Source organism: Sus scrofa, chromosome 1 (assembly GCF_000003025.6).
Source record: "Sus scrofa isolate TJ Tabasco breed Duroc chromosome 1, Sscrofa11.1, whole genome shotgun sequence".
Classification (NCBI taxonomy): domain Eukaryota; kingdom Metazoa; phylum Chordata; class Mammalia; order Artiodactyla; family Suidae; genus Sus; species Sus scrofa.
In genome coordinates, this window is record NC_010443.5 from 122,667,734 (window position 1) to 122,688,864 (window position 21,131).

The 21,131-nt window shown below is 39.2% G+C and overlaps 1 protein-coding gene across 4 annotated transcripts in view; it reads left to right on the top strand.

The window, feature by feature from the left end:
* Positions 1–20,878, top strand: part of SECISBP2L (SECIS binding protein 2 like) — a 54,984-nt gene extending 34,106 nt beyond the window's left edge. For 3 of the 4 annotated variants that reach the window (XM_005659631.3, XM_005659630.3, XM_021099210.1), the window contains 4 exons: positions 390–610; positions 2,593–2,747; positions 8,997–9,216; positions 16,677–20,878. In XM_005659631.3, coding sequence (XP_005659688.1) covers positions 390–610; positions 2,593–2,747; positions 8,997–9,216; positions 16,677–17,356 — 1,276 coding nt within the window. In that variant the 3' untranslated portion in view covers positions 17,357–20,878. The remainder of the gene's footprint in view (positions 1–389; positions 611–2,592; positions 2,748–8,996; positions 9,217–16,676) is intronic. The other variant, NM_001206341.1, reaches the window with a different exon arrangement.

The following is a 21,131-nucleotide window of genomic DNA, read 5'->3' on the forward strand; positions in this document are numbered from 1 at the left end:
AACCTTAAGAGACTTTAAAGACTTTTTTTCCTTTTATTTTTATGACTGTACCTGCGGCTTGTGGAAGTTCCGGGCTAGGGATTGAGTTCCAGCTGCCAGCCTATGCCATAGCTTTTGGCACAGCCATAGCAAAACCCGATCCGAAGCTGCATCTGCAACCTACACACCGCAGCTTGTGGCAGTACCATGTCCTTAACCCAGTGAGTGAGGCCAGGGATCAAACTTGCATACTCATGGATAGTAGTCGGGTTCTTAACCCACTGAGCCACAGTGCAAACTCCGTTTTTTTTTGTTTGTTTGTTTGTTTGTTTTCCTTTTTAAATGAAAACTTGCTACTGGGTATATCTTTTTCTTAAAGTAATTTTATAATTATTTTTCTGGTATTACAGGTATTGTAATCAAGTTCTTTGTAAAGAGATTGATGAGTGTGTGACTCTTCTTCTTCAAGAGCTTGTCAGTTTCCAGGAACGCATCTACCAAAAGGATCCTGTAAGAGCAAAAGCGAGGAGACGGCTGGTTATGGGTCTAAGGGAGGTTACCAAACATATGAAGTTAAACAAGATCAAATGTGTTATAATTTCTCCAAATTGTGAAAAAATCCAGTCCAAAGGTATGAACATTTTACTTTTGAAGAATTTTGATGTTTGTGTGGTATAATTATAGAATAGATAGTGAATTTGTAAAAAATGTAAATAATTTTTTATTTTTATCCATTTATGTTTTTATGGCTCACCCATAGTGTATGGAAGTTCCCAGGCCACAGATTGAATACAAGCTGTAGCTGCAACTACACTGCAGTTTCGGCAATGCCAGATCCTTGGACCCGCTGCTCTGGGTTGGGGATTGAACCTGAGCCTCTGCGGCAACCTGGGCTGCTACAGTTGGATTCTTAACCCACTGTGCCACAATGGGAACTCCCTACAGTGAATTTTAAAGTGGACACCTTAGGTCTTTCTTAGTAGAGTTTAGGTATAAAGCATAGTATTGAACTTGAGTAAAGAAAATGCAATATTTGAGTACCTGAAATTATGTAATAAAATTGAGATCAGATCATAAAATCCCCATTTATGAACCCTAGTGAAGGCCAACCAAGTATCCCCTATGCTGTAGTGGGGACCAGTAAGAGTGCATTTCTTTACCTCTGCACATATATTCTACTTAAATTTTTGTTGTTGTTGTTGTTGTTGTTGTTGTTGTTGTTGTTGTTGTTGTTGTTGTTGCTATTTCTTGGGCCGCTCCCGCGGCATATGGAGGTTCCCAGGCTAGGGGTCTAATCGGAGCTGTAGCCACCGGCCTACGCCAGAGCCACAGCAACGCGGGATCCGAGCCGCGTCTGCAACCTACACCACAGCTCACGGCAACGCCGGATCATTAACCCACTGAGCAAGGGCAGGGACCGAACCCGCAACCTCATGGTTCCTAGTGGGATTCGTTAACCACTGCGCCACGACAGGAACTCCTTAAATTTTTTTTATATTACTTTCCTTTGATGGCTTTTTTATCCTAAAAAGAATTAAGAAAAAGTTAACGGTCTCTGCTCCTGTTGGTGGTGGTGTTTTGTCTCTCCGAAACCAGTAGTAGCAGAGACTTTGGGATGAGCCAGCACACAAGTACTTTGGACTAGGTCATGCACCCTTATCTGTCCTTTTTCATGGAGGAGCCACATGGGGTGATTGGAGTAGACAGATGCATCAAATACCAGTAGCAGGCATATTCTCCATAGGGGAAAAATACCAGTAAACACATTAATGTCTTTTTTTTTTTTTTTTTAAGGCTTCACTTGAGGCATATGGAGATTCCTAGGCTAGGGGTCCAGTTGGAGCTGTAGCTGCCAGCCTCTGCCACAGCCACAGTGAATCCAAGCTGTGTCTGTGACCTACACCGCTGCTCACGGCAATGCCAGATCCTTAACCCACTGAGTGAGGCCAGGGATCGAATCTGTGTCCTCATGGAAGCTAGTCAGATTTGTTTCTGCTGGGCCACGATTGGAACTCCAAGACATTAATGTATAAGTAATTGATTTTACTGCATGTGATAGCTTGAGCTGAGAGATGAGATAAAGGAATCAGCCATAATTAACTATTGTAATTAATTTTTAAAATGTTTATTGGAGCTCCCACTCTGGCATAGTGGAATTGGAGGTGTCTTGGGAGCACTGGGACATAGGTTTGATCTCTACCGCAGCACAGTGGGTTGGGGATCTGGCATTGCTGTACCTGAAACTTAGATCACGACTGTGGCTCAGATCTGATCCCTGGCTAGGAGCTCTGTATGCCACAGGGTGGCCACAAATGAAAAAAAAAAAAAGTTTATTATATTGAAATTTGACCCCTGCCGTGCTAACCCCTCTGGAGAAACAAAAATAGTGGTATTAAAGGAATGTGGTATTTGACGGGGGAGAAAGAAAATGTGTACATATGTTTACATATAATGTAGTATAAATTCAAATAGGAAAATGTGTGGAACAGCCTAAGTGCCACAGCATTCATAGAGTCCTTTGCTGCTCTGTTTTATGCTTTAACTGTAGGGTGCTAAAATAGCTCTGTTTAGGAAGTAACTAAAATAGAACCTCTGTGTATGTTGATTTCTCAGGTGGCCTGGATGAGGCTCTCTATAATGTTATAGCCATGGCACGGGAACAAGAAATTCCTTTTGTGTTTGCCCTTGGAAGAAAAGCTCTAGGACGTTGTGTGAACAAGCTGGTTCCTGTGAGTGTAGTGGGAATCTTCAACTACTTTGGTGCTGAGGTGAGGCTTAGAAGACACAGTCCCTCACTGCCCCCGCCCCAACCATAAGTACATCTTTTAACACATGCCGGTGTTAAGTTTGAGCATTTGGAGAAGTGAGATGATGACTCTCCAGGAATGAGTGGAAAATTCTTGAGAGTTACGTTTCCTTTTTTAGTGTTGAAAACATTTACATAAGTGAATCCTATAGCATTTTGAAAATATTTTAGCTCATATTTCTGCCAGTTTTTTTTCCTTCTGGATTCAGATATGTAGTACTTGATAATATATGTAACTGCTGGGTAAAGATAGCTAATACTGTATAATGTAAAATCATTTTTTTCTGTCTATATGTTGGGTATATTATGTGCTACTAGTCAAGAGAGAAAAGAGTTTTTTAATTGGAGAGGATTTAACCTTTAGAAAATGAAATTCCCCAACCTAGTTGACAGAGTAATTCTACACCTATGATATTTGTCTTCCTCTTACAGTCTGCTAATACAAAGTCTTGCCCATAGGAACTGGTAAATGATAAAGTAGATGTTATATAGAGTAATGCTTATTCTTTTTCTTGGTTAACACTTTATTAACAACCACCTGTGTACTCCAGCCTCTTCACAATATCCTGTCATAGTTGTGTCTCCTACTCTCTCTCCTGGGCTTTTTTTTTTTTTTAATTAATTAATTTATTTATTTTTTGTCATTTCAGGGCCACACTGGCAGCATATGGAGGTTTCCAAGCTAGGGGTTGAATCAGAGCTGTAGCTGTCAGCTTACACCACAGCCACACCAATGCTAGATCCGAGCCAAATCTGTGACCTACACCACAGTTCATGACAGCGCCAGATCCTTAACCCACTGAGCGAGGCCAGGGATCGAACCTGTGTCCTCATAGTTCATAGTCAGGTTTGTTAACCACTGAGCCACAACAGGAACTCCTTTAAATGCTTTTTTGCTTCACTAAGTGCCTGCCCTACTGAAGTTCTGTCTGGCTTAGGAGACTTCTGATTAGATTCCAGTATGTAGGAGCTTTCCTCTTTAACTTGTTCCATTTCTTCTTGCAAGGTAATAATCCTGTTGTTTGCAACTGCAAGCTCCTCTGCCAGTTTAGTGTTGGATTTTTCTAATGCATCCACTTTTACCTGAAGGCTGTTTACAGGAGCAGTCAGATGTCCGTTAAGTTCTTCCTCATAGTTCTTCTGATCCAGAATTGCAATAATCTGGCCATCTTCTTCACTCCCTTTACTGCTGTTCCCATCTTTGAGATATATGGAGAAATTTAAAACTCCATTCAGAGAGTCCAAGTCTTTTCCTTTCATACAAAAAATTGGCATCAGTGACATTCAGGCCCACCAAAATACCAGCAATTATGGCTTCTCCGTCTTCCCTCATGAGGGCATTAGGGAAGTTCCTGAGAAGTTCTTTTTTATTGATCAAAGCTCTCATATATTCTGAAAGTTTCTTTTGCATTAATACCAAATGAAGCCAGGCTCTTCCTCCGCCTACTGGTATTTTAAGTCCTAGAAGATTTTTAACACTTGCTGTTACCTCTGCAGCTTCTGCTTATCTGTGAAGGTTTTGATTTCTCCTTCAAATCTGAACAAGAGCCTTGCTGGGTAGAGTAATCTTGGTTGGAGGTTTTTCATTTCATCACGTTGAGTATATCATGCCACTCCCTTCTGGACCTCGGAGTTTCTGTTGAAAAATCTGCTCATAGCCTTATCGGGGTTCCCTTGTATGTAATTTGTTTCTTTTCCCTAGCTGCTTTCAAGATTTTCTCTTTGTCTTTAATTTTGGTCAGTTTGATTAGTATGTGTCTTGGGGTGTTCCTCCTTGGGTTTATTTTATATGGTATTCGTTGTGCTTCCTGGATTTGAGTGAGTGATTCCTTCTCCATGTTAGGGAAATTTTCGGCTATTATCTCTTGGAATATTCTGTCTCCTTCTCTCTCTCTTCTCCTTCTGGCACCCCTATAATACAGATGTTGGTGTGTTTCACGTTGTCCCAGAGTTCTCTGAGTTGCTCTTCATTTCTTTTCAATCTTTTTTCTCTTTTCTGTTCTGCATCCATAATTTCCACTAATCTGTCCTCCACCTCACTTATTCATTCTTCTGCCTCCTGTATTCTGCTGTTAGCTGCTTCTAGTGAGTTTTTTATTTCAGTTATTGTATTTTGCATCTCTTCTTGTTTAAGTTTTATATCTTGTATCTCTTTGCTCGGTGTTTCCTGTAAGTTATCCATCTTTGCCTCCAGTTTATTTCCAATGTCTTGCATCATCTTCAGCATCAACAATCTAAAGTTTTTTTCCTGGAGGCTAAGAATCTCCTCATGGCTTAGCTGATTTTCTGGGGTTTTTCCTTTCTCCCTCATCTGAGTTATAGTTCTCTGTCTTTTCATTTTTATAGGTTTTTGGTGTGGAGATCTTTTTACAGATAATAGAGTTGTATCCTCTCTTACTCCTGATGTCTGTCCCCCTTGTGGCTGAAGTCGGTATGGGGGGTTTGCTGTAGGCTTCCGGATGGGAGGGGCTGATGCCTGCCAACTGGCTGGTGGAGCCAATTCTACTTCCTCTGGTGGGTGGGGTTTAGTCTCTGGATGGGATTAGAGGCAGCTGTGTGCCTGAGGGGTCTTTAGGTAGCCTCTTTACTGAGGGGAGGGGCTGTGATCCCACCTGGATTGTTGTTTGCCCTGGGGCTTCTCAGAGCACTGACTGACTGATGGGTAGGGCCAGATTTTCCCAAAATGGCCACCTCCAGAGAAAGGCACTGCTACTGAATATTCCCGAGAGCTTCACTTTCAGTGTCCTTCCCTCACAGCAAGCCACGTTCACCCCTGTTTCCCCAGGATGTCCTCCAAGAACTGCAGTCAGGTTTGACCCAGATTCCCTTGGAGACTTTGCTTTGCTCTGGGACTCAGTGCATGTGAAAGTCTGTGTGTGCCTTTTAAGAATGGGGTCTCCGTTTCCCCCAGTCCCATGGAGCTCTTGCACACAAGCCCCACTGGCCTTCAATGCCAGATGCTCCAGGGGCTCTTTCTCCCAGTGCCAGATCCCCACTCGTGAGAGTTTGATGTGGGACTCAGAACTCAGTCCTGTAGGTGAGTCTCTGTTAACCAGTTAGTTTGCAGTCTGTGGGGCTTCCCACCCAGGGGGTATGGGGTTGTTTATATCGTGAAATCACCCTCCTACCTCTTGATGTGGCCTCCTCTTTTTCTTCTGGAGTAGGGTATCTTTTTTAAGGTTTCTGGTCCATTTGGGTGAAGAGTGCTCAGTCTTTAGTTCTGAATTTTGTTGTTTTTAGGAGAGAAGTTGAGCTCCAGTCCTTCTATTCCGCCATCTTATGTTTCAGGCAGTGCTCCATCACCACAAAGAACTGCTGAAGAGGTGCTAGTCAGAGTCCAGCATTATCCCTAGGTTCAGAGCAGATTCAGTCAAGGCTTTACTGCTCAGATTGGCCATGTTTATGAGGCTCATGCATTCGTTAGCCATGAGATAATTAGGATGGTGTTTGCCACCGCCGCCACTGCTCGGGTAGCTCAGCAGCAGGAAGGGCAGCGGGGAGCCCTCCGATGCCAGGGTCCTCTAGGTGCATTGTTGCTGCTGCGGCGGTGGGTGTGCTATGAAGCCAACACCTCCATCACCTGGGTAGAGCAGGGGTAGAGAAATGCTTATTAACTGATTAAATTTTAAGCCTCGTGGGATTTTTTTGAGTGTGTGTGGTTTTTTATTTTAGTATGTCATTTGATTTCATTTTGGCTTTTACATTGAAATGTTTTCAGTTGTGCTTGTTTTAAATTGTATACAACTGTATGTAAAATAAGACTTTTTTATGAAGTTTATTTTAAAATATTCTGTGACACCATTGATGGACTGTTTTCCACTCTTCCCAACCATACTGTTGTGTACATTTAAGTGTCTGTTATTCCTATCCAGTCACTATATTTGTATATCTCCATTCCCCTAGCCATTCAGTTTCTCTGCCACTAGTTAAATTATCTGTCTACCCACCTACTTTCTATGATCATATAATCAGTACTTATCCTGCCATAGCAGCCCATGCTTTCTCACTTAGAGATACCGTACTGCCTTGCTATAGTTCATGTGTTTCTTCTCATGTAACTGTGAATTCCTTGAGGGCAGATCTCTTGTTTTTGTATCCCTGACACCTTTTGCATTACTTGAGCCTGAGCAGGTGATAAATGTTTATTTAATAAATTGTATAGTAGATGTATATCTGTCTGTTCCATTAAACAGTATGTGAGAATTTGGGTGGTAAATAGCCCTATGGTAAAGACATAATAAAAATTTCCTTTCTCTTTCAGTACTAGAGTTTATGGAATAGGAATGGGATCAGGGTCAGGAAAAATGGGCATGTTTGTTTTTAATTGTAGTGACTTCTTACTGAATTATATATATTAGTTTATTATGATTTTTATATTATAAAATACTTGCCAGTTTTGTTTGTACATTGTTTCACTTTTCTGTTTTGAGGTAGGTACATTATTGTTTAAACTAAAATATATTCATAAAATGAAGGTAAAGGAAATACTAATAATGCCAAGTGTATCTACTTGTACCTGTGGTAGTGCACCTAAGTTACTTCTACCATGTAGTAAGACTAACCCTTAAATTAAGCTTTCTGTCCTTACCCTGACATTCAAGTCCTTTTTATTCCCTAATAGCATCTCTTTTCAATTTTATTTTCTCTTCTTTTTTATATTATTTTATTCCCAGCAGTTTCTGTGTTTTAGTTATGTTGTAAAACCAATGTTAATCTCAAAATTACATATCCATATGCCTGTTTTCTTTTTTTTCTTTTTTTTTTAGCTTCATTTAAGTGCATGATTTGTTGAACATTGCAAACAAATATTTATGAAGTCTGTTACATGTAACATATAGGGGCTGTTTTTAACAGAATTCATTTCCCTGCTTTGTGTGTGTGTGTGTGTATGTGTCTTGTTAGGGCTACACCCATGGCATATGAAGTTCCCAGGCTAGGGGTCAAATCAGAGCTATAGCTGCTGGCCTACACCACAGCCACAGCTATAGCAGGATCCAAGCCCAGTCTGCAACCTGCCCCATAGCTCATGGCAACACCTGATCCTTAACCCGCTGAGTGAGGCCAGGTATTGAAGCTGTGTGCTCACGGATACTAGTCAGGTTTTTTACTGTTGAGCCACGATGGGAACTCCCTTCCTGCTTTTTTTTTTAAAACCTTTTTTTTTTAAATAATTTTATTTTTTAACACTATGCTTGCCTCCTCTCTGTGTGGTTTTGTTGTTGTTGTTTTTTTGTTTTGCCTTTTAGGGCTGCACCCGCAGCATATGGAGGTTCCCAGGCTAAGGGTCCAATTGGAGCTACGGCTGCCAGCCTGCACCACAACCATGGCAACATCAGATCGAGCCACATCTGTGACTTACACCACAGCTCACAGCAATGCCAGATCCTTAACCCACTGAGCAAGGCCAGGGATCAAACCTCCATCCTCGTGGTTTCTAGTGGGATTTGTTTCCTCTGTGCCATGATGGGAACTCCCCTCCCTGCTTTTTAAAAATAAGTAAATCCTGAATATATTTTTGATACTACTAGTATCTACCCCTTTTTAAAAATCAACATTTAGCATCAATGTTTAGCAGAAGTGTTTATTATACCTATACTTCAAACAATTTAAAATGCAGCCAGGTAAAGCACTGCTACTTGTGTTTTTCTCACTTAAGTTTAATTTTTAGAGACATTATTCCATTGTAATATGACACTTTTTTTATGATTTTATGGCTGCACCCATGGTACATGGAAGTTCCCAGGCCAGGTGTTGAATCTGAGCTATAGCCGTGACCTTTGCCACAGCTGTGGCAACACTGGATTCTTTAACCCACTGTACCGGGCTCAGTATTGAACCCATACCTCTGCAGTAAACCAAGCCACTGTAGTTGAATTCTTAATCCACTGTGTTACAGTAGAAACTCCAGTAATATGACACTGTTTGTCCTGTCCTCATCTTGTTATGGTTTATATTTAAATGACAGTGCCTTAAGAAAAAAGAAATTGTGCTGTACTTTTCCCCACTGTCTGAAAACATAATTTTATATAAAACTAATAAACAATATATGTAAGTTTCAGAGTATTTTATAAGATTTTGTGGTTTGCATAACATTTGAAGTTTGTGCTGATGGAAATTGTATCAGATACTGAAGCAGTAGAAATATTTATCACTAATGACAGTAATAAAAAGTATAACTAAAATGGACTGATCAATATCTCTTTCTTTTTAGAGCTTGTTTAATAAATTAGTAGAACTCACTGAGGAAGCCAGGAAAGCATATAAAGATATGGTTGCTGCAATGGAACAGGAGCAAGCTGAGGAAGCCTTAAAGAATGTGAAAAAGGTGCCACACCACATGGGTCATTCTCGGAATCCCTCTGCAGCAAGCGCCATTTCCTTCTGCAGTGTTATTTCTGAACCCATCTCTGAAGTAAATGAAAAGGAATATGGTAAGTTGTTACATACCGTCTTAAGTGAGTGAAATTTTGAGATAATTTAATGATTGATGTTGTTTTGAAAATGACTTTCCTTGCTAACTTTTGTCGTGTCTTCTTGATTATTCAAACTTTGCTTAAATTTTTGTTTGAAAATTACATAAAATGTGCCCATTGAAAGTTAGGATAATATTTGGAGCTCAAAGTTTCTGTGAGACCCTGAAATTTAGTGACATTTCCAAAATCTTAAAAAAACAAATCTCAAAGGCATGTATTTATTTTCTGATTTTTAGGGCCACACCTGAGGCATATGGAGGTTCCCAGGCTAGAGGTCAATCGGAGCTACAGCTGCCGGCCTGCACCACAGCCAGAGCAATGCCAGATCCCAGCCGCATCTGTAACCTACACCATAGCTCACAGCAGTGTCGGATCCTTAACCCACTGAGCAAGGCCAGGGATTGAACCATCAACCTCATGGTTCCTAGTCGGATTCGTTTCCTCTGCGCCTCAACGGGAACTCCTCAAAGGCATTTAAAAAGCAGAATATACTATTCTTGTGATCTGTAACTAAGTAAATAAGTTATAGGAAGTTTTATTCTAACACTTGATTATTAAAAGTTCATATTTACTAAGTTAACAAAAGACCTAGACTCGTGATGTTTGTTTTGAGTTAAATTTGATGGTAGTCAAAAAGATATATAGACTGGAAAATGGCATTTATGTATAATGTTTAAACTACTACACCTTAGTAGTTTCCTTGTTTTGTGTCTGTAATACTTTGAACTCTTAAATTCTTTGCTTTCTTGATCTAATGTCTCATTCATTTCCCCTATTCTTTTTTTTTTTAAATGATGTGGTCACCACCACATCAACTTGCCACCTAAAATTTAACGCATAAAAGACGGAGTCCTCATTTTCTTCGTTTCTTCTCACACTTTCTTTCTTGTTCTTCTCGCTTGTGATTGTAGTTAAATGTTTGGAATGTTTTTGACAAAGTTCCAGACTAGAGCAGTGAAATTATTATGTACCTCTAGGAAACTATTGGTCAGGGATAGGTGGTTCTGGCTCAGAGGCAGACGTGTTTCTTTGGTTAAAGTGATACTAGTTGAAAATAATGAAGATCAATTAGAAAATGAAATCAGTTTTCTATGTAGTGCTATGTCAGACCTCAAAGGTAAACTGCAAGGTAAATTCCTAAAGTTGTGGGAAATAACAGTGATCTTCATTTGGGCCCATAAAAAGAAAAGTTGTGAAAAGAACCTCTCAAAGACTTAGGAGATGTTTTCAAAAGTCACCAGCTTTAAAGTGTTCAAAGATTGAAGCCTTGTCTTTTCCACAATCTGCCTGGGATATTTGGGCACAATGGATTAATTTCTGAGCCTCAGATTTGTCTTCAGTAAAGTGAGGCAGATTTGTTTAGATTGTCTATAAGATTTCACTCAAAACTAAAGTTCTGTGAGCTAATGGTTGCATTCTAAGAAGGGATTTAAACAGAACTGTTGCCAGAAGGGGGACCCCTCCCAGGACCCCTCTTGTCTAACAGTAGGAAATGAATTGTCCGGGGAGACACAGCTACTGACAAAGCAAAAAACTTGTTGGGAAGTAGCATCTAGATGGAGAGCAACAGGGTAAGGGAACCCAGAACTGCTCTGCAGCGTGGCTCGTGGCCTCAGGATTTACAGGTATGGGGTTAGTTTCCAGGTTGTCTCTGGCCAGTTGTCTTGCTTGTGCCCATATTTGGCCTGATTCAGGGTCCTTTCTAGCGGTGCACATCTTTTTTTTAAATGATGTGGTCACCACCACATCAACTTGCCACCTAAAATTTAACACATGAAAGATGGAGTCCTGGTGCAAGATGGATTCCAGCCTGCGGGTTCCTGGGAGTTTGGCAGGACCTATTATGGGCTGATGTCTCCTGCCTCCTTTTGGACCCTACCAAATTCTCCCAGTTAGTTTTCCTTATCCATGTTCCTTATTGGTCTTCCTGTTGTGAGACAACTCAACAGTGGATATTATGTTACCTGGCCAAGGCAGGCATTTTGTCAGTGGTTCCCTAAGAGAACCTTAAAGATTCTGGTCTATGACTTGATTTATCAGGATGCCAACAAAATGAGTGAAAATAGTCATAAATAATTTGCCGAGGGAGCAGAGCACAAAGTTACTCTATTGGGATCAGACATAACAGACACATAAAACCCACTAATGGGGCCTGAGAAATTAGGATGTTTAATTATTTCATGATGTCGTCAGGGTCCCTGTCTCTTTCCTTCTTTCTGTTCTTTATCAGTCTCTGGCTTCTTATTGTGCTTATCATCTCATGTTCATAAATAACTGCAGTGGCCCCGGGCATCACAACAGTAGTTAAGAGCAGGAGGTTTAGGCAGTGTGCTCTTTTTGTCCATGAAGGAAACAATTTTCAGAAGATTTCACCTTTTGTTTCATTTCGCCAGAGCCCATCATATGCAGCTTTTAGCTGCAAGGGAGATGTGGGCAAAGAGAATCTTTACCAGAGGAGAATGGGATAGTCATGATAGTCTTCGAACTATTTTTCTTCCCCTATGGGACTGAATTCAAGTACATCTCAAGTTTGGGGGCTCTACTGGCCAGGAAGTAAATGGGGAATGACTGTTAGATAGCAAATAGTATCTTCCATGCTGTGCTGGTGCAAGATTTCTAAAGTGTTCTCTTGTGATCTTCACAGTTTAAAGAAAAAACAAAGCTTAGGAAAGGGGTGCTGAATATTGGTAGAATAAAAAGGCTCCTGTGATAGTCCAGTCTTACTGTTCTTTGTGTACACCTTAATTGTTCTCTTTGCTCATGTTTTCCTTTCTCCTGAGCTGAATTCAGTTCTCCCATACTTACATGAAACATAGTTTCAAACATAAATCCCAACCAAACAATGCATTCTTCTAGATGGAAACTTAGCATATAGGGGGCACTTGACATATAATAATAGTTGCTCACTCACTGAATTCTTACCAAGCACTTTTCTAAACACTTTGTGTTTATTAAAACATTTAATCCTCTGAGCAGCCCTAGGAGATAAGAAATATTGTACTGCATTTATACAGATGGGGAAGCTAAAATGAAGTGAGGTAAATAATTTGTCAGTGTCACACAGCTGCTAAGTTTGACTCTAGAAATTGTACTTGCTGCTAGTGTGACGTGAATTCCCTGTCTGTTGAATGAATTCCCAATAGCACCGTTCAGTAGATTCTCAGTAACCACTTATGAGGGGAAGATTACCTCTGCCTACCTTGAGTTTCCTGCTCATCCTCTGCCACCACCCCTTCTTCTGTAGGTTCTCGAACTCATTTTTCTGTTCTTCTGCTACATAAACCTATTTTAAGATGGTCAGCTTTCCCTTGTGTATTGACTGAAGGGAGAAAAACACATGCCTCATTCTCTGACAAACCCACTAGTAATCTGAAAGTTGAAAAGGCAGTTTCACAAAGAACTAGCTGACTAAACAGGAAAGCATAGATGGGTTAATGAGCAAAGAACAGCTTCATTTAATGAGTTCTGCTAAAATAAACAATTCAGAAGCAGGATAGGCTTGGATCAGTACCATTTCCAGGTTTGTTGAGATCTTTGATCCTGCCTTTAACTTGCTTCCTAAGCCTTTCTTCAAAAGTGGACTTTTCTAGGTTTACTATTCTGGCTTTAGGCTGCTGGTGTTCAGCCACTGCCCACCCCCCTACCTTTCCACACACACCAAAGATGGCACTTTGTTCTTGCTCTGTTTCTTCCCATCACAGTCTTGGGTTTGTGTGCTTAGCAGCTTTTGATCAGACTTCACCTATTATTTTAAAGGCCTGTGCCTTTTCTGTGGGTATGTGACCTCAGGGGCTCTTTGATCACTGTGACATGTCTTTTGATGGCTAATTGCAGAGTCCCTTGTCTCAACTTCCAAGGTCATATCTGCCTTTCCTTTCTGAAGGACCGTTCTTGCTTTCAGCTCACCAACCCAGCAGCTAAATGCCCCAAACTGAGCCTGGAGAGAGATCAGCCCTGATCAGTCTACTAACTTTCTTTCTTTTTCCAGTTCCTTTGACTCACTGTCATTGAGCGGTGGGACTTTTTCCAAGACCTCATGTGAATTCTCATAGTACTTTTGAAGGAAGTAAATATAAATAAATGTGTACCTAAATTTTATAAATTTTATGGCTTTTTGAAGTTATTTTTCTGCACAATTAAATATATATGTCAAACTCTATTGTAAAAGCTTGTTTTCCTAGTACATATGCCAGCCATAGGAATGCAGAGATAAGTGGGAATGAGGGGGGAGGAGGAGGTAGAACAGCAATCACAAAACAAATGATTTTGAACTGGATATGCAGAAAGTGCTGTGGAAGTTAGTGACTCTCTCAGGAAAGTTAGGAAAAGCTTCACAAAGGAACTGACATTTAAGGGTGGCTATCAAGGATGAATAGGAGCCTGAAGGGTAAAGGAGGAAAACATGTCTTACATGGAAAAAGCAGCTTATGCAAAACAAAGAGTTGAAAATGTAGATGGTATGACTTCTGTGAGCAGTGAAAATTCAAAGTGACCTTGAACATGGAATGCATGGCTGGGGGTTAAAATGAATGGGACCAGAAGGGTAGATTATAAAGGGCTTGGATGTGTTAAACTAAGGAGTTTGAATTAGTAATTAGGGTAATAAAAATTAGTAACTAGGGTAAAATTAGGGTAATAAAAAGCCAGTTCGATAACGATGTGGTCAAGTCTCAAAATCAGAAAGATATTATTGACATATAGCAAGGTAAAGAAGTCTTGAGCTAAGGTAGTCGTTATGAAATTTAGTAGTTTTTGAGCTGGAAGTGGCATAATATAGTTATGAGTTTGATGGAATGAGGGGATATAGTAAGGGAGAAAGATAGGATCAAGGATTACTATAAGGTTTCTTCTTCCTTGAGACTGAAAATGTTACTAACCAAGAATGAGAATAAAGAGAGAAGGCTAGATTGTTTGTCATGAGGTAGGAATGTGACTGGAAGGACCCAGACTACATTTGAAGTAGCTGTAGAAAAGAAAGCCTTTTGCAAATCATGTGCTCTGAGTTCAGGTGGCCAAACATGGTCTGTAGCAATATATAATTGATAGGTGACAGGTTAAATCTATCACCATGGCTAGGCTTGCTTTATTACTACACTTGATCATTATGCATATAAAATGCAAGTAGCAGCTATAGTGCAAATAGAAGGGGATTTTTATTTTTAAGAAAAGGTGAAAACATGAGTTCTCTGGTGGCTCAGTGGGTTAAGGATCCGGCATTGTCACTGCTGTGGTTCAGGTCACTGTTGTGGCATGCATTCTGTCCCTGGCCCGGGAACTTCTTCGTTCTGTGGATGTGGTAAAACAAACAAACAAACAAAAAACAAACCAAAACAAGAAACAAAGCAGAAATAAATAAGTGGGATGACACCAAATTAGACAGCTTCTGCATTGTAAAGGAAACATTCAACAAAATGAAAAGGCAACCTACTACACAGGAGAAAATATTTGTAAATCATATATCTGATAAGGAGCTAATATTCAAAATAAATAAAATACTCATACAACTCAATAGCAGAAAAACAAACAATCCAATTTAAAAATAAAGGATCTAAATAGACATTTTTCCCAAAGAAAGACAGATGGCCAACAGGTGCATGAAAAGATGCTAAATATCACCAGTCATCAAAGAAATGCCATCAAATCCACAGTGAAATATCACCTTACTCCTGTTAGAATGGCTGTTATCAAAAAGACAAAAAATAACAAATGTTGGCAAGGATATGGAGCAAAGGGAACCCTTGTGCACTGCTGGTGGGAATGTTTAAGTTGCTGCAGCCACTAAGGAAAAGAGTGTGGGGGTTCCTCAAAATGTAAAGAACTTCCAGCAATTCCACTTCTGGATGTATAGCTGAAGAAAACAAAATTCACCCCCAAGTTTATTGCAGCATTATTTATAACAGCCAAGATGTAGAAGCAACTTAAGTGTTTATCAACAGATAAATGAGTAAAGAAGATTAGTGGAGAAAGAAGATACACACACACATATACACACACAGTGGAATATTATTCAGCTATTAAAAAGAATGAAATCTTGCCATTTGTGATGACATGGATGGGCCTTGAGAGCATTATGCTAAATGAAATAAGTTATAGAAAGACAAAAACCACATGATCTCATGTATATGTAGAATCTTTAAAACAACCACCACCATCCCCACAAGCTCATGGGTACAGAAAACAGATTGTTAGTTGCCAGAGGCAGGGGGCCAGGTTTGGGCAAAATGGGTGAAGGAAGTCAAAGGTTACCACCTTCAAGTTATGAAATAAATAAGGCATAGAGATCTAATATATAGCATGCTAACTATAATTAATAACATTGTATTATGTATGTGAAAGTTGCAAAGAGAGTAGATCTTAAAAGTCCTCATCATAAAGAAAAAAATTATAATTATGAATGGAGATAGAAGTCAACTAGACAGTTTGTGACCATTTCTCAATATATACAAATATGAATCATGGTGTACACCTGGAATTAATTCAATATTTTATATTAATTATACCTCTGTGATTTAAAAAATTAAATGAAAAAAAAACAAGAGAGAGCTTAGTACAATTTTTGACTCTAAACTGACTGTCATTATAAATAATTTAGATGATCACAACTGTATTATATAACAATACCTGGTTATTTTTTGGCTCCAAAGTTGCTTGGTAAGCCAAACCACTTATGTATATTATAAAACAAATTTTCACAAATGTTAGAAATGCATGCATGGCTTCTTTGTTTATAAGTGGAAACACAAGTTTCATTACAGGCCAAAAAGGACAGCTCTTAACTTGCTGAGGGAGCGCAATACAAACCTGTCAAATCAGAACTATTTCTGATGGACGTCTTGGCTCTGCCACCTGTGACTTGTGGATCCTTGAGCCCAGGACACTTTAGGGCCAAACAAAAGGCAATTCATTGATTTTTATGAATACGTAGATGTTATATATGTGTCAGCTTCTGTATTGTATTAGATCTTTTGCATTCTGAAGCATTGATATACTTATTTTGGCTTCTTTGTTTCTTTTGCGGGGGTGGGGGCGGGGGGCAGGGTTGTGCCTGCAGCATATGAAAGTTCCCCGGCCAGGGATGGATTGACTTTGTGCCGCAATGGCTGTTCATGCCACTGCAGTGACAACCTCAAATCCTTAACCTGCTGTGCCACAAGGAAACTCCTGGCTTCTTTGTTTCTTTATGTTAAATGCACTGTTTTTTTCTTTCTGGTTTTTGATGTTTTTTATGAGAAGGAAAATTTTTGAGAAACTATTTTCCAATTATAACATTTGAACTAATACTAAAATAAGCTAAGTTTTTTGTTTTTTCAGTCAGTTGATGAACAGATTTCTGTGGTTTGTTCTTCCCTCTTTTTAAAAGTTGCATGATTCTGAAACAGTGTTCTGGTTTTTAAAAAAAATCTCCTTGATATTTGCAGAAACAAATTGGAGAAATATGGTGGAAACTTCAGATGGATTAGAAACGTCAGAAAATGAGAGAGAGGTTTCTTGTAAGCACAGCACATCTGAAAAACCCAGTAAACTTCCATTTGACACAGCCCCTGTTGGTAAGCAGCCATCCTTAGTGGCTTCAGGCAATTCTACCTCAGCTACAAACCCTGGAAAATCAGTGAGCGATAAAGAGGAAGTGAAGCCAGATGACCTGGAATGGGCCTCACAACAGAGTACAGAGACCGGCTCTTTGGATGGCAGTTGCCGGGATCTTTTGAATTCCTCCATCACCAGCACCACCAGCACTCTTGTACCTGGCATGCTTGAAGAAGAGGATGATGAAGATGAGGAGGAGGAAGAAGATTATACTCATGAACCCATATCTGTAGAAGTACAGCTCAATAGTAGAATTGAGTCTTGGGTCTCTGAAACCCAGAGAACGATGGAAACTCTTCAGCTTGGAAAAACCCTTAATGGTTCTGAGGAAGACAACGCAGAGCAAAGTGGGGAAGAGGAAGCAGAGGCACCTGAGGTGCCGGGGCCAGGGAGGGATAGTGAGGCCTGGACTACTGACCATCAAGCAAGTCAGGAGCAGCAGAAGCCCAGCACCTGCAGCTCACTGAACAAGGAGCACTCTGATTCTAATTACACACCCCCAAACCTATAACTCAGGAAATGTAAACTATCTGTCTCCACCTGTGTAAGGGTTGCAGCCATTATCTTTCATGCTTCATCTCAACATTTTGCACTGTCCAGTATTTAATATATGTATTTAATTCCTGACAGAAATATTTTTGTAGCTGTCTTTTACTTGTTTTGATCTATAGCTTAGCTTTTTATTAGCATCTGAGTGTCTTTCTATGAACTGTGTGGAAAGTTCAGAATTGTTTCAGCTTATTTTGTTATGGAAAACAGTGATTAAAAAAGACCAGGTTTTAAAGGAAGTAAATTTACAGTGCCTATTTAGAGTCATTTTGAACGTTAAAAATCACGGTTCTGAGAATAGGAGCAGTTACCGGTGTTTGCTTCAAGACTACACCTCCTTCACTCTAATTTGTCTGACCAAAAAGTTGTTTGGGTTTTTTTAAAAAAGAACTGGAGGTTCTGGAGTTAAAAAAAATTAGCTGAGGGTAACTCTAAGTTCACAAAGTGTTTTGTGTTGAAATTTGGTGCAACTTTTATTTAGTCCACAGATGCTTATTTCATAAGTCACTGATCATTGTAATTGATTATAGTTGGGATGGGCTAAGACAGAGCCTCCAAAACTTAGACTAGCAAAGGAGCCACTATGTATGATAGGTTAGAGCTGGCCTTATTTGTGGAAAGTGATAGATGTTGTCTTTAATAGTGAGAAGTCACCCATGGTAGGAACTTCCAGGTTCTGTTTCACATTTGCTTTTTACTTACCTCAGGAATGCTCTTGTACATACATAGTCATATTTGCATAAGGTTAGGCAGATTTTGACAGATGAATAACTGTAACTGATTGTATGACTTCAGCACTAAACATGTAAACTATCTAGAAACAATATCTTAACACTGGTGTGTTCTCTTGCATGCTTCTGATTTGGGATTCTCTGGACTTGAGATGAGAATTTGACTGGGTACTCAAAACAAACCTTTCCTGAGTGAAAAGCTATTGCACCTTTAAAAAGAAAAGAATTTGTCCCTAACCTCAAGCACCTGCCATGTGACACCTACCATAGTTACTGATGGGAGGTCAGGGAAAGGAACTTTATACAATTATAACATGCATCCTGATAATCAAGGCTTGGAAGAGAAAGTTTTGAAGAAAAGAGAAAGTTGCTCTGATTGTGCTGAAGCTGTTAGATGATTTAAGAGTGTGCAGATAGGTGCAGGTATTCTTCACCATTATTATTTATCTCTGCCCATCTCCTGGAATGTGTATACCTCCTTGGTAGTGACCTCTGCAAGTTTATAATGGTGAAAAAATTACAAATTACCTATTTTTCTGTCTTCCCACCAACTACCCACCACCTCCAACCAACCAACACACACATGCCTGTGTACACACACAAATGCATGCATGTACACACCAGCTTTACACTTCCAACTCCCATAAGCAGGCGCAGAGCTAAAGAGAGAGGGGTATTTTCCCTGCTTAGGTGTTATGGGGCAGAGCTTTGCCCCACAGAGGTGCGAGGGAAGAATTGGGCAGGTTCTTTATGAATGCATGGGGACTGCTGTGCTAGTCCTAATGTTTTATAATCCTGGCATTTAACTACTGGAGAGACCAGATTCTTGGTTGATGACTTAGTTATCTGTGAACTGTGAAAGTTTAGGAGCATTGCTGTGTAGAAAATGTTAGTCTGTCAACTTTGTGTGCTGAAAGGGGATGTTACTGTACTGTTCTCCAGTGTAGACTTCTTAGGCACAACTTAAAGGAATGTAGCATGTAAGGAATGAAGCCTCTCAAATAGTAATCATGGATTTACGTGTGGCAGATCCTACTGACATTTGGACGTGGTGGTTGAAAGAAATGATAGAGGTTTTGAACTACTGACAATCTTAAAAGTGAATTGAAAAACTTTTCATACTTTTTGATGTAAATTTCCTTCGATTAGTGTCAGTGATTCAGATAACTCTTGATCTTAAGGTAATGAATGGCTTTTCAAAGGTTTCTTATATTTTATATCTCTACTGAGTGAGAATTGTCATTTTAGATTTTTGACATTTGTATCAAGAGAAGTTGAGGAAATCTTCTGAACACCAGTAACTTTGAATTTGCTATGGACTTCTGAAATGTTCAATTATGTGTCTGATAAACGCTTTTGCACGTGCAGTATCTTCTGCCAGCAAACCCAAGGGACCACATCCTTTTTTATATGAAACAGGTCACCTCTAGAGGACAACCCAAAATTTATTAAAGGAAATGTTGAACCTATGCTTAAATAAGTATTAATAATGTCTTTATAATTTGTTTCCTTTAGATAAATTTTGGAATTTGTGTATATTGTATGCAGGGGGAGGTGTGAAAATTAGGAAAGTGTTCTTTTGGATCTGGGGTGAGTGACTCTTTGGAGATCTAGAGAGATCTAATGGTAAGAGCAAGGGTTCATCACCACAAGAAGTAAAAACCATAGTGATTTTTTTCTTCGTGCGTAGAGGTTGTTTTTCTGGCAATAATTAATATTAGATTTCTATTTCAATACATAAGTATATGAATTACAATATGAATTGCACTCCCAAAACTAGATTTCTGCTTTGGTAGGTTTGTTTGCTGTGAAGATTACTTAAGAGACAAATGTTCGTATTAGCTTAACTTTTGGTTTAAATATGTTTGTAAATGATGTAATATATTTCTTTTGACTAAACCTGGGGGGAAAATGTGTGTTATACATTGAAAAGTTTTTAAAGGTTTTGACCGGAGGTCATTTTTGCAGAGATGGTATTTTATATGCTTCCAGTATTTGGAAAAGAATTAGTCAAAAGGAATTCACGTAGTTTAAATATTGAGAAATTAATATCCAAATAATGAATGACTTGTCTGATTTCTTAATAAGCTGGGGGAGGTGGGTGGGGTGGGAATTATAATGTGCAAATGAGTAGTGAACTCTACCTTCATTTTTCAACTCTTTAACATAAAACTGTTCAATCCTAACGCATTGTTACTTTAATATATGTATAAAGAAGTATTACTGTTTGTAAAGCTGCTGTTTGCTTTAAAAAAAAAAAACTGGCATTTAAGTATTTTCCATATGTTGTGCCAACAGGGTGGAACATTAATTTATCCATTTAAACACTTCATCTTTTTTTGATTTAAAATTTTTTGTGAAATAATTTATTATCTTCCTCCTACTTTCAGCCTACACACATCATAGAATCAACCAAACTGTTTGCCTGATCTGGAAATCTGAATCCTAATTAATGATAAAAATTTAAACTTTGTTGGCACATCACACCTTATAAGTATTTGTATTATTTTATAATTTAATTTCTAAATATACCACATGAATTTATAATTTAATGTCTTAATTGTAATGCTCTAATAAAAAAACTAGCAGAATTAGCGTGAATTATAACATGAAGGAATTTTCATCCTGTTAGTTCTTTTGCTGTATGAAGGATGATTGTTCTATCACATTTTAGGGGTAATAACGGCTTTTTTGCACTGTGTAAATACTAGTGGAGATTCTTCTGTAACTAATAAAAGGATTATTGAAATGTAGTTTTGTCATTTCAGAACAGGTTCTTAGGAATTCCTGACTTGTTCAGCATGTAGGCTAGAGAAAAAAAGAGGTCAGCTTGTGCTTTCTCTTGGTGGTCTCAAGGGTTTGGCCAAGGAAGGCTATAAAATCTGCAGGAAGGCGTTATTAAAAATTTCTCTTTGGGTTGGTTGGTGTGATCATCTGTGGCATGAATCTAAGCATCTCCCCAGAGACCATCCTGATGTTAGGAAAAAGCTCCTCCAAATTCCTTTT